General features: G+C 38.3%; 3 protein-coding genes across 3 annotated transcripts in view; 2 read left to right on the forward strand and 1 right to left on the reverse strand.

Moving 5' to 3' along the window:
* Window positions 1-973: 973 nt before the first annotated feature.
* LOC148911195 (uncharacterized) overlaps window positions 974-14,364 on the reverse strand; it is a 34,226-nt gene continuing 20,835 nt past the window's right edge. The window contains exon 2 of the mRNA XM_089029351.1: window positions 974-3,387. Coding sequence (XP_088885477.1) covers window positions 2,402-3,387 — 986 coding nt within the window. The 3' untranslated portion in view covers window positions 974-2,401. The remainder of the gene's footprint in view (window positions 3,388-14,364) is intronic.
* On the forward strand, window positions 6,755-9,478 carry LOC148911196 (uncharacterized). Its single transcript, XM_089029350.1, has 6 exons — window positions 6,755-7,307; window positions 7,394-7,929; window positions 8,006-8,363; window positions 8,502-8,699; window positions 8,889-9,074; window positions 9,340-9,478. Exons 1-5 carry the CDS (start codon window positions 6,954-6,956, stop codon window positions 9,066-9,068), a joined length of 1,626 nt encoding a protein of 541 aa, XP_088885476.1. The 5' UTR covers window positions 6,755-6,953; the 3' UTR covers window positions 9,069-9,074; window positions 9,340-9,478.
* On the forward strand, window positions 9,259-11,988 carry LOC148911197 (uncharacterized). Its single transcript, XM_089029869.1, has 6 exons — window positions 9,259-9,295; window positions 9,340-9,591; window positions 9,861-10,032; window positions 10,291-10,439; window positions 10,526-10,726; window positions 11,124-11,988. Exons 1-6 carry the CDS (start codon window positions 9,259-9,261, stop codon window positions 11,288-11,290), a joined length of 978 nt encoding a protein of 325 aa, XP_088885995.1. The 3' UTR covers window positions 11,291-11,988.

Here is a 14,364-nt window from a genome sequence, read left to right on the forward strand (position 1 = left end):
GCGCACAGTTTTATTTCTAATGCTCGTGATGGCGTCCATCTATATGTAAAGGATATCTTAACCTCCATTTACGGTACCCATCGTTTCGACAACTAGCAGCAGTAAGGGAATCAGCGCGCGGGTAATACCCGACTCGGACGCTGTTACGTGAGCACGGGGAATATCCGTGTAATTCCGAGGGGTGACCGCGAGTCCCCCTTACTGCTGCTCCTTGACAGTGGTTTGCGATTGGACGAAACGCTTTTTTCACGCGTGACAAATCGTTTCGCCTCTCTGATTGGCTAAAAAATGTCGCGAACTTGTTTTTCACACAGGGAAATTTCATAAGAAAATCTCAGTATGTATAAAATAACATTCTATTAATTTCTAGACAAGTTGATTGAATTATCCACCTCTGAAGAGGAAGGGTCTGGGAGGCCCTCTCGTATGGGAATGCTTTGTGAGATTTCAGCAAAACTTTTTTTTACTAAATTTAAAGGGCATATGTCGTCCACCATTACTGAAAACATTACAAGGGTTGTGGAGCATGTTCAAACGGAAAAAGCAATTTAAGATTTTAAACTTTTTTTAACGGTGTACAATATACCATATCATGCTCATTTACCATGCAGTGTATATAAAATCTATTGATACAAAAGAAAAAAAAGATCACTAAATTGAAGTACAGTTTGGAGCAAAGGGGGTTTAAGTTATAGTGTAGTATGACAAAGTTGGTAAGTGTGCCAATACATGTCAGTATATATATATCATTTACAACTTCTATTGACTGTACTTTCCATGATCAATAACCTGGACTAAAATTCACGTTAAGTTACCTTAGGCTTCGGCCGAGCAATTCCTCCCGAGAAAGCAGTGTTGGAGCCGAAATCTCGACATGAGCGTATGCATCGCTTCAGCTTTCGTTGTCTGGAAGTATGGTCCTGGTTAATATTCAATCAATAAAAATAATTCAACAACAACAACAACAAAAAAGTTAACTTGGAAAGAACAAAGGTGCATTTTAATTCACACTTAAGTCGCATTTTTTGATGCCCATACATTATTAGCCATTACGAGGTAGACTCGCGGCTCGGTAAATATTCTCCGATATTCACTTGGCCTTCTGCAAATATTTAAATATTCAATTGATAATTGAATATTCTAGGCAGCTTATCAAAGCTTGAAGTCTTCACATGGATGTATTATCAACATATTCGACGACCGCTTTCAAGTCATCCAGCCTGCTCCATCTCCAAGGCTACTCTACAGTGTGTACTTTAGTGCTGGCCAAGGACTTTGCTCATCATATGCGAATCAATGGTATATCCCCGGGTGCGATACTATGGAAAGAAAGCGAAGAAGGGGCCACCGCTTCAAAAGCCATTTAAGCGAAGCATAGTGATATCCTCAATACGATCCCGATGGGTCGGAGAGGAAATTTAAATGATATTGCGTCAGTGGTAGAGTTCCTTGTACGTAATACTGGGTAGGTCATAGCCAGGATAGATGATCAGTGTTGATGGAGGGAGAACGCTGAACCGATAGCTACCTTTGAAGCCTTCAATATTACGGGGGAAGAACCTTCCAATTTTATCGAACTCTGAAAGAACCTCTGAGCTAATTTGAGTTTTGCGCAGGGTGGAAAATCGAAAAACCCGGAGAAAAACCCTCGAAGTCGAAGGAGAGGCTAACAAACTCTAATCACGTGATGACGAGAAACTTAGATCAGCCCAGAGTTCGTTCGATCTGCGAGTTAGCCATGTCCTAACTTAGATCATCCCCGAGGTTATTTCAGGGTTCGATCTATGAGTTAGTCGCTAGAATACTAGCGCATTTAAGCAACAATAATAAGCTGCAATCACTCCATAGTCGACATGTGGGGTTATTCGAAAACTACACCCTCACACGTGTCCACACGTTTCTCACATTAGAGTCTCGGAATATGCATTTAAAGCTAAACATGCATATAAAACTAAACATACATATGACACAGACCCCATGCAGACCACCCCTCCACCTTCGACAAATGATCATGAGGTCAAAGTTGCCCAGAGATGGGGCCAAAGTGGCCCAGAACTCCAGAAATCAGGCCAAAGTGGCCCAGAAAGGATGCCAAAGTGGCCCGGAACTCTTATTTGTATACTGCTGCTTTACAAAGATTAAATTGGCCTATTGAAAGTGAAAAACGTTAAACTCCTTAACATGTTGCTAAACGATGCAAAAAATAGATATCGAGAAAGTAAAAACTATTTGCTAAAATTACAAAATACCAAGCATATTAAATCATTGTCAATGTTCATGTTCATGTACCTTATTAAATCATGCACTATAATTACATTATTTCCGAAATAGAAATGTCTTTAATAGTGACGATTTGAAAGCAGATAAAGTGTTTGAATTTCTTGAAAGGGCATATTGGGATTTATCGCAGATACCAAACTCCACCAGGATATTGAACATTTGTTAGGTGATTTTTAGAATTAGTGCCACAAGGATCATGGGTTGGCCAGTGCGAGTCCTTCCGACCTTCCAGAACAAGGTAGCTCCCCCTTGCATCAGTAAACAAAACTAGAAGATCTGGTGGGATAATTTGAAAGCTGCTTGGCACAACATCAGTGCACTTTGGCGTCATTACCTTAACAATCCTACAAGTCAGACTTCCTGACACCCAGCTAACAAAGCTTCCGGTTCCTTCTACACAGGCTACCCAATTAGTGATATTAGGCTTCACAAGAAACTCGTTACCGATCTTTTTCCACAGAGCAAAATCCATGGCGGAGTGAGAAGACTCACTGAGCGGGGTTGTTGTTGACTGTGGCACCCAACTACTAGAGGACCAACTGAGAGGCCAGTTTGGTATTGGGGTCATTGCGTTTGACCATGATCCAAACTTACTGTACTCGGTAAACGTGTAGCTGTAGACAAGAGTCCAGCCTCCTCCATCGGTAATCATATCACAGAATACTTGGAATGGTGCAGAGGATGGCTCATTGAACTTCATCCAATAAACACCCAACTTTACTTGATTGTCAAGGTTTTTGAACCACTTGCAAGATAGTATTGGGTTGCGAGGAGTCGATCCAAGTGCATCTCTAATCTTCATGTAGAGTATATGGTGTTTATCGGATTTCTTGTGTTGGTGCATCGTCTTGGTAGAGTGCTTCAATTCACATGTCTTGTCTGCGTGGTTCATGTTGATGCTTGCACAGTGAATGTTATCCTCGCAGTGTCTATAACATTGAAAGACTGTGTCTACTTTGCGTGTTCCTAGAGTGGAACCATGCAAATACATGCGGCTTTGGGCTTGTTCATCTTCGGTCCACAAGGAAGCGTATGTGACTTTGTGCTTGAGGAGGAACACTATGCACGGGAATAAGAGAATTCCCTTCATCTTTGTATTTTTTGAACCTATAAAAAACATATTACATCAGCAAGAAAAAGAAGATGCTTAGCAATCTGTGCGATTTAATTCGCGATAATAATCATATAGTTATTATATATTATAGTTATTATTAGTAATAATTATAGTTATTATTTACGTTAACGATGCTTCTAAAAATAATTATGATCCATTATGATGACGATGATAACGACAACGATTATGATGATAAGGAGGATGATGTAGTCTCCTCCGCTGTCGTCATAAGTTTCGGTCCCAGATCCTCACAGGCCCTCTCCACTAACGGGTGCTCACTTAAGCACTACATTGCTTTCCAATTGTGTAGTTTAGCCAATGAAAGGTTTGATGCGTATCTAAGCCTAATTCGTCCCTTGATTGATTTGGAATACTAAGCTGTCCAAAGTTGGTAAAAATCTTGTCAGGCTTCAAATTACATAGGACAAATGTCAGGTTTTCCCTGGAGAAATTGAAAGCTTTATTACCAATTTATCGAACCCAGTGGTCAAACTCAAGAAGACAACCTTCTACTCCTTCACTATTCTATTGAAATTTAATTTTTGCCTAATTTTTGTCGATCGTCTAAATTTCTAGATTTGAAGAAATCGCATTTTGTTTGAAAAGCTTTGCTTAGGGTTACTGTAGACCCCCCCCCTCCCCCCCAATATCATCAAATAATAATATATATATATTTAGGCACAGACTAACAGCGGAGCTCCCGATACGCAAGTAGCAGGGAGCCCAATTTGAATGTATCTGTAAGGTAAAATTAAATCGGGGGAAAAGTCTTCCCTCTTTTTTTTTTTTATTCGAGATGAAGATAATTTCTCCCATAACAAACCATCCAGTAAAATCGAATCGCATTAGATCGCTTTCTTTGCACGAGTGTACTACTCTCCCACTTAGCAATTTTGTACACAACTCGCCACCAACCCCCTCAGGGGCTAGTTTTATACTTGGAAGATTCTTCGACCTGAAAGTTTTCCATGGCCGACATTTTTAAGCTCGGAATTAATTGGTTAAACTAGTTAATTTTACTTAAAAAACGAAAGATAACTACAGATATAATGCAATACAATATCAGGTTTAGTGAATTTTACCTTGGATTTCTTAATGGTAATCCAAATTTTTTAGATTCCGGAATTTTTTAGAACAAATCAAGACTATAGGCTTAAAACAGACTTGAAAACAGGTCAAATAAAGGTGAGCAAAAAATAAGCTTATATTTTCTTACGTCTTTTACATAACGATGTTTGGTTTTCCATAGAAATTTTTATGTTTTCATATGAACCGTATTTTTAGCGCAATGAAAATAAAACTAAATGCTTTGGTAGCATCATCAGACCGAGAAAATGGGGGTTGCTAAATTGCGAGTCTGCGAGCCCGAGTCTCTGATATGCGAGCCGCGAGCATTTTTTTAGCGCCAATACATAATGTCGCGCCAAAGCATGAATATTATGGTCTATAATTCAAGATGGAGGAAGCCTGTGAAAAGGTGAGTAAAGTAAACTCTCATTTAGTTAGAAATCTGCTTAAAAATATTGGATTTTTTGTCTTAGAAATCCTTTAATGACCACATTATATTAGTGTCTCATAACTGCGGAATTTTTTTCGCGTTTATTTATGGAAAGACCCTTGGTTTTTTGCGATTTCAGTCTGAAATTTAGCGATCAATCGCACTGCAGTTTATATGTGGAACCACAGGCTAACCACTCTAATAAATTAAGGAAATACTAAATGGTGTCTTTGTCTTTTTATGCGCGCGCGCTATCGATTTTTTTGTCATCTCCCCTACCCCCCTTGGTAACAATTTTGTTTTTCTACTATACAATATACTAACAAGGTAGGCAACTTCACGGGCTTCCTGTGGAAAATTCAAACTTTGACGAGAGAAAGCCGCGAATTTATCCAGATATTTTGACTCCGAAAACAAAAAAAGTATACAGAACGTCGTACTTACATCTAATCTTCAATAATTTAAAGGATTTTTGATAATAAATTCTCTGTAAGGAGGGTTTTTTGGGGCTTTTTTAGCGAAAACTTATGTGCCGTCAGTTATGCTTGCATCCGAGCGGGCCTGAACACGAGAAAAGGGATCCAAAACAAGTCCTCTCCCTCCCTCTCCAAGTGTTTTTGGTTCGTTATCACATGCTTCCCAACCCCACACCCCGTGAGTCTTGCATTTTACTTCCGTTTTTTTTTTTTTTTTTTTAATAATCAAGAAGCGGTCGCCTATTTAGTGGAACTCTGCAATTTTATTATACACTTCATTAACTCCTTATTTACTGCCTGAGACGACATTTATAGAGAAAAGATTACCCCGAGGGGCGGAACAAACAGAATGAAGTGTTAAATATAGTGTCATAAAGTCGCTCATGCTCGAAGCCCTGCTGAAAGAAACCATGAACCTAGCCTTCCTCGGCAAAAATTTCACTGGTGGAATTTGTTTTAGAGGTTCAAACCAGATAAATATGAATGTGTAACAACTTTATTCACTAAACAGGACGTAAGACTCTTGATCATTTTTAAGTTTGCAGCAGCTAACTTAAACGGCGTCATAGTTAGGGGAGTTATCTTATCTCCTAGGTTCGTGCATCCACCAGGTAGGTGAATATGAACCAGATAGTAGTCTCCTACAAAAAAAAAAAAGTTCAAAAATACAAAAGTTGTATGCTTAAACTGAAGGCTCGCAAAATATGCTCGTGGATCGCACGCAAAGGGTCGGACTCGCAGACTCGCACTTTAGTCAACCCTCACAGAAAATTGTCTGGAGATCATTAACTAAAACTAAACTTGTGAAATGAAGGCCCTGAACGTGTCATCCGTTAAAATAGTTTTTAAAAAAAATCCTAATTCAGTCTTCGTTAAAATGGATTTGTTTAATTTGTGGAATTCAAAAAGTTCCTTCGCTGATATATACTTATTCTACTAAACTTATTGTTTTTTTTCAAATGACTAGACTTGAAAAAGACCTACGAGTCCTCGTACCATAATAACAAAACAAGTACACTTTTTTTGCTCGTTCGTCATGCTAGTTTGATGCTCGTTTGCCGGTAATTTAAGCTATGTTATTTAGCTATGAACTTTGTCACACTCTTAGATTTGTTTAATTTGTGGAATTCAAAAAGTGCTTTTTTTCAAATGACTACTTTCAATCATAGTTAATAGAGGGCAATGGTTAGGAAACCTATTGTTATCAGGCCTTTCGCTTGTGAGGTTGAACCGGTCTTGACCGTGCAATATGTTTGATTCATGCTCATCCGAAATTGCAAAATAAGTTTGTCTACCGGATTATTGTAAGGAATATTCAAATATCTCTTAAAAATCTTTAAAGTGTATATCAGGTCTAGAATTTTTTTACGGTTTTGTCATCTCTAGATGATATAGATAAATATTCCAAAAAAAATTTTTCGATTTCGAATTTTTTTCACCTCGAAATCAGCCTTCAAAGTTAGATTTCTGGCGACGCCCAGTCGTGTTGGCCGTGTTTTGGGAGACGCTAATGGACTGGCACTAGTTTTTCTGTGACGTAAATTCGGTGACACAGTTTAGATCGGCCTTTCGAAGTATTGTAAATATGCCTAGTAGGTGCGTGGTTGGAGGGTGTTCAAATATAACGAAGAAAGGCATAAAACTTCATACGATCCCTTATTTTAATGATGACCGACCAATAGCAAAGGCTAGAAGGAAAAGATGGGTCGATTTTGTGTTGAAAAGACGAGCAAAATGGACGCCTACGGCGACTTCGGCAATATGCTCGGAGCACTTTTCTCCAGAGGACTACAGTCAGCGTTACTCTTTCGGAGAAGACGACAGAAAGCTGGCACACTTAGTAAGGGATGAGACCGGAATTGTGTCATACCCAAAACTTTACCCAGTTCCATCGACTAGTTCAGCTGAAGCCAACAATTCTCAAAGAAATCGCCGAAAGGTAAGTCGTCGATTGATAATAAAAAAATGTCACACATATTGGACTATATGCCCCAACTGTAGCACTATCGTTTGTTTACTATATAGATTCTTAGAGACATGATCGCTGCTAGTACTGGTGAGTCCAGAGAAGCCATGGGACCTGTTAGAGAGCTTGAGAATGAAGACAGGTTACCTGTAGACAATGCAGAGGAGCCTGATACAGTAATCAGTGCCGAGGATTGTTCTTCAGCGCGGGATTTCAGCACCCAGACTCCAGATTGCTTGGCTTGCAAAAAGCTCAAAGAAGAAAAACGATTGCTACATAATAAATGCATCGATTTAAAAAACAAGATCGATTCTCTGGCAAAGGAACCCACTCCAAAATCGTCCTGTGGTATTCAGTGTAATTTAACACAGCTGAACGACCATGAAGAAGGTCTTGGAGAAAGGATCGGAGAGAATTTGGAACAAGACGATGAGTATGTAAATATGGAAGTGGAGGAAGATGATGAGGACACAGTTGACTATGACATTACAGAGGAAGAGCCTGAGAGTATCCCTGATGACGTTGACTATCACCCCTACACAGATACAGAGACAGAAACTGAAACGGAGGATGAAGAGCATATGACAGGAAAAAGGTATGGAATAAATTTGATCTTTATAGTTTAAATCTTGACAAAAAATAATTTGTTTTGCTGTTGTTTTGTCTTACAGATTCAATTCAAGCAACTATAGCACTAGAACTGAGCCTAAGTACATTGTCTTCTTGTCCAAGCTGTTATTGTTGTTCTCCTTCTGCCACTCCTGCAAGACTGAAAACCCTGTTGTGACATACCGAGAAGTAGGGACTATGGTCAATATCACTACTACATGCCAAAACCCCAGATGCCCAAAGAAGGAAAATACTTGGAGAAGCCAACCCAACATGACAGGCACTAAGATCCCAGCTGGTAATATTCTCCTGTGCTTTGCTGTCCTAACTGCAGGTGCTTCTGCAAGCAAGGTTTTCAGGCTATTTCAGCACATGGGAGTTGCCTGCATCACACTTACTACTTTCTTTAAACATCAAGGGGTACGCAATGTTTACAAAATGCTTTATTTATAAAAATGATCTATCATAGTTGAATTTAGTTGAGTAATGCAAACAAGGGCTCTGTACCTGAGAAGTAGGAGAATTATTTTCCATGTAAATTTATTTTTTGAATTTTAGGAAAAGCTGTTTCCTTCCATCCTGCTGTTTTGGAAAAAGTACCAAAAAGTAATGCTAAGTGAAGTAAAGTCACTGCCAGAGCCCCTAACACTATCTGGAGATGCCAGGCATGACAGCATGGGGCACAGCGCCAAATTTGGAGTATACTCAATCTTCCTTTGTAATTTGCCGAACATTATTCATTTTTCCCTCGTACAGGTATGTTATCATCATTGGATGTTATGATTCTACTATATCTGTCCTTACTGCCAAAACAGGTAGTGAGAATTAAACTTGTAAAAAAGCACTTTGTTGACTTTACATTCATTATGTTCTGTACACACATTCTTATTTGACTCTATAAGATAATTAATGCTAATCTTTGCATTGTGTCATTGTTCCTTTTAGAGAAATGAAACTGGTAGCAGTACGGCGATGGAGTACGTTGGTTTCAATAGGAGCATCAACTTCCTTCTTCAAATTGGCCTTACAATTGGCACCTTCGTATCTGACAGACATCTCTCCATTGCCAAACACATGCGAGAAAAGCTGCCAAATATTACTCACTATTTTGACTTTGGCACCTAAAGAAATGTATGAATATCTAGTGGTATTATTATTAATATCATATTTTATTAATTATTGGTGTGACATATTTTAAACCTCTACACCACTTATTTAATGAAGGCAAAGCAAATATTAGTAAATATTTACTACAGTTATCTTTGAATATCTCTTGGTCAACTATACCTGTTTTCATGTCACCTTTGGAGTCAGAATGATTGTTTATGAATACATTTATTCTAATGGCATATGTATATTATGATAATAATAGTAATATATTGCATTTAATTTGCAGCTGTCAAGAAGGCTCTGAACAAAGTTGCAAGAGAAAAAGGATGTGAATTAATCAAGGACTGGATTCAGCCTTGCTTAAACCATCTCCATTGGAGTGCGACATCAACTGTCTGTGGAACCGGAAGAATCATCTGGTCAAAATTCAACTCCTTCAAAAGCCACATTCTTAATAGGCATAAAGATCTACCTGACCCTCTGTTCAATAAGTGCTCACATGCCGATGACATAACACCTAGGAAATGGCTTATCCCTGGTACTCTTTCTCTATTTTTATGTTGATAATTTCAAAATTTGTCACCACTGTTTTGTTCACACGGTTTTGGAAGAGTGATCCAAATTCCATTTCCTGGCCAAATCCCATGCTCTCAAATTAGTTATGTTTTTGAGCAACTCCAATTCCCACTTCTTATTTGCAAATCCCAAACCTGGTGCATAAAATTGAATTTTTCTAGCCCAGAAAAGTTGACTCCTAGTACCTAGCACCTATTTGACTGTTATAATTATGTTATTTTTCTTTATTAGATTCTGTGGCATATGAGAAACTGGACAAAGCATTGAGCAAAAAAGGAATTGTTGCTGGCATTAAACAGGCTTCTCCTTTATCGCAAACAAGTTGCCTCGAGGGATTTCACTCGCTACTAAATCAGTTTTGTCCCAAAATGATTGCATTCTCTTTCCCTGGAATGTATTGCAGGTATCTAGTACTGTGTATAACTTGTATCAATATGTATTTTTGCTATATATATTTTTCTAATATTATAATCATAGTATTATTCTCATATAAAAGCTATCAAGAAATAAGACATAAATGCATGACTAAATATTTGCATTCTTGCAAAAACTTGAATTGCAATATGCAAAATAAAGAAACAAATGAAATCAAACTAAGATATTCGAATAATAAGAATAAGAATTTGTTATAATCATTCTCTTTGTTTTCTTTCCTTCCAAGACAAATACTTGCTGTAAGCCACTTCAACTACAATATCATTAGAGAGACAAAAAAGAAGCCAGATGGATCAGACCAAGTGAGATTTATTTATCCGAAGTTTAAACATGGGGAGGCTACTGTAAGAGATGTGAGAATAAAACCAGATTATGGTAAGAATTGCTATTTCGGCACATCTGATTTAACAAAAAGTCAAAAAATACTTGTATACATGTTATTGTTTATCTTTTATCAATAGGGTATGTGGAAGAGATATACATCACTTTTCTCGAAGCATTGCAGAAAGAAGACATGTTAAGAGAGGCACAGAAAGAATTAAAAGAAATGACCCCACCATCAATGAACACGATGCTGGTAAAAGAAAGTAAAACTGTGGCTTTGGAAAAAAAGGAAAAAAGAAAGAGTATGGTTGTAGACAATGTACCACCCACAACACCATGTGAGTAGGATGTTATTTCCCATTGATGTTTCTAAGTTTGAAGAGTGCCATCATCATACCTGTGAAATTTGCTTAGCTGAATAGCACTGAATAGTGCTTACCAAACAAAAGAAAACAAATGAATTTGTGCTAATTATTACTACTATTTAGATTTTGTACTATTTCACTGATTATACTGACTGCACTCTGTTTCAGTGTTCAAATATCACCAAGTCCTTATTCAGTGCTTTCACTATAGATCTTTCTTCATAATTAGACTGTTGTGTCTAAGTCATGAAGGTTTATTTCTAATATGTTGAATAATCTAACAGTCATAACATAATAGAAGTATAATATAAACTAACAATTTTGTCATCAACTATTCACTTCATGCTAATTTGTGCATTACTTTTATCAGTATCACAGGTACTTGAACAAGAAGCCAAAGCTGCCGAAATGAAGAAAACAAAGAAGATTGGAGAAGGCAGGATAGAGAAATCAATCCCTCATTGCACTCATTGCAAGAATCCCATGAAAGGACACAAGAATGTGAAAGACTGCCCTAAAAACCAGAAAAGCAGTTAATACTCTCTTGCTTTTAGAGTGAAGTTACTAAACCCGTGAAATAGAAATTACTTGTTAAAGGTGTAATAGTCAAATAGACACAAAAGAAAACAATGGCATTAGAGTCTCAGTGCTAAGGTGTATTAGTCTACTATCCATTTCACTGGTTTAGTGACTTCACTCTTATATTAATATGTAGAAATGTATCATTTTGTAATACTTTTTACAATTAATTATTTTATAATTTTTTATTATAGTTGTAAGTGCAATACAAAGTGACAAATACAAAACAACCCTCATAAAGGCAATTTGAGTCATTTCTATTAGACCCATGATACAAAGTTGTATAATTAGTGAGGAGAGTCGAAGTAAAACAAAAGAAAACAGTGAATATCTACTACTATGTAGTGCAATTTTTTTCATGCTTCAAGTAAAATCACTCTAATGCAATGTTCTGTTTATAATATAATATGTATCACTCGTTATCTTCGTATCCACAAAAATCGGTGCTAGGAAACTGTTTTCTTATCGAGTGGTATGCACAAGCAGGCAGTGGGATTCTCTTGGATCCTCCTCCTTGATAACCATGAACCAATTGGGTGAATTCCCTGTAAGCTGTTGCACGGAGAAGGCTAAAATATGAAATGATAATTTGTTAGTATATAAACTTATCAAACAAACAAGAATATATTCTTGAAATAAACAACTGTCAGTTACAATTGCTATTTACATCATTATCATGGAAATAAGTAATACTTTAAAACGGCATGGTATGACTTGTAAAGCACGTGAACAGTAAAAGATATAAGAAAATAAGGAAGAAAACATTAGTCATAGTTATCTTACTTGTTCTGGGCCCATGTAATTAAAACTAAGCTTAGAAGAAAAAAAAAGGATTTACTCTTCTTCACTGCCAGTTTGTCTATACTTATATCCGTCGATAGTGCGGTATTTGGCACATGATGAACGTAGGGACCAGCGATTTAAACAAACAGGCTCAAACCCTGGATGTAAGGTCACACAAATGGGAGGTACTTCCAATTCTTCGAGCACTTCGGAAGACTTCAGTGACTCGAGACAACCCTCTATTTCGTGACAGCAATTACACTCTTGAGGTTTTTGAAGTAAGTCTTTCTTGCAATGACCGCATCTACACCTAAAAGAGGAAACGTTTAGATTTGCGAGTTAGTAAAAAAATCAAAACGAAACTAAATATTTTGCAAAAAGAGTGAGCTTGTAGCTAGATCTTGATAGTTACGTACCAAGCGCTATTCGGCGTGACGCCATCAAATCTTTCTTGAGTAGTATAGGGAATGGGGGTTCCAGCGCAATCTCAACACGGGCAAGACCCGTGTCAAAAATCCACCTACGGAAACAACCCACTCCAAGTGTGGTTGGGGGCAACAGCGCAAATATGTTAGTCTATATATGGAGTGCGAAGAATGTAAGAGAACTTTTAAGAAAGAAGCGGATTTGAAAAAGCATTTGAAAATGAAGACGAAGTGTATGAGCAGTTATGATTGTGGATGTGGTAAGAAGTTTGAGACTAAGGTTAAATTGTTTTGGCATTGTCAGGACTGTGAGTACGACTACGACGACCTAAAAAGTGCTTGGTATTAGGTATAAAATATTTCCTATTATATAGATGGAATCCCAAAGCAACTTCAGCACGGTGTCAATACCCGGTAACGGTGAGATTGACGTTAGACAGTTTTGGCGTCAGTCAGAAAGGAAGGTTAAAAGGACTCTCCGAAAAGGTATAGAAGAATTAGGAGCCCTGAAAGCGAGCATAATGGTAGAAGTAAGTTTATCAAAAGACGAGGTAATGACGACAGCAATGTTGCGATCAAAGTCGTTAGTGATATTAGAATCCACGAATCTGGATAGGTCACTCAGTGAAGCCTTAGAAGCAATAATGGAGTCGCTGTCTAACTACACGAAAGAAGGATCGGGTTGGACAGTAGAGGAGGTTGAAGGAATAGAGATAAGTATAGCCAGGTACGTACCCATACGAGGGGGGAGTTACGTACCGCTACCAACGTGGGTAGAAAGGAAGAAGGCTATTGTAAACGTGAAGAATGAAGACAATCGATGCTTTATGTGGGCAATCAGGTCTGCACTGTATCCAGCAGAGAAGGATCCCTGTAGGACAAGTAAGTATCCCACGGACGATTTAGAGTGGGATGGTGTGGAATTTCCCATGCAGTTGATAGACATCCCCATATTTGAGGAAATAAACGATCTAGCAATTAACGTTTACGGAGTCAGAGAGCAGACGATAGTACCGTTAGTTCTGTCAAAAAGTAAAGGAGAGCGCGTACATTTATTCTACCACGGCGGACACTACTCATGGGTTAAACACATTAGCAGACTATTCTACAGACATACTAAGCACAAAGGCAAAAAGTACTTCTGTGACTGCTGCTTGCTGTCATTTACATCCTTAAATACCCTAAAGAAACACGATGAGATCTGCCGCGGAGTCGAAGAAGTGGCGCAACGGATCCAGATGCCCACCAACAAAGAGCTTTCATACGCAGACCATCAAAAGCAGATGCAAGTGCCTTACGTGATATATGCAGACTTCGAAGCGTTGATAACTAAGGAAGAGCAGAAACGTGGCGCCACGAATAAGGTAGGATTACACGAGATCTGCTCCTTTGGTTACATAGTAGTCAGATCAGACGGTAAAGCAAACCCTCCTGTGATTTACCGAGGTAAGAACGCAGCTAATGAGTTTCTAGAAGCATTGCGAGAAGAGGAGGGAGAGATTAGAGAACAATTAAGACGTCCAAAGAAGATGGAATTTACCAAAGAGAACCAGGAGGCTTTTAACAAGGCAAAAAAATGCCGCATTTGCCAACATACGCTTCTTCAGTTTGGAAGACGAGCCAAGAAAGCGTGGGATGAAGATGGAAAGTATCTAGGAGAAGCTCATTTTAAATGCGGGAAGTATGCTAAGAAAGGTGAGAAGCCGGGAAAGCCCTCCACGCACTGCATTCACTGCCACAAAGCATTTGTTGAGGATTTCTATGTGGATAAGGTTAGGGATCACTGCCACATCACGGGTAAATACAGAGGAGCGGCTCATTGGA

The sequence above is a fragment of the Actinia tenebrosa genome, unplaced genomic scaffold (assembly GCF_029948245.1).
Source record: "Actinia tenebrosa isolate PJP-AT-01 unplaced genomic scaffold, QUT_ActTen_1.0 PGA_scaffold14__42_contigs__length_11649687, whole genome shotgun sequence".
NCBI lineage: Eukaryota > Metazoa > Cnidaria > Anthozoa > Actiniaria > Actiniidae > Actinia > Actinia tenebrosa.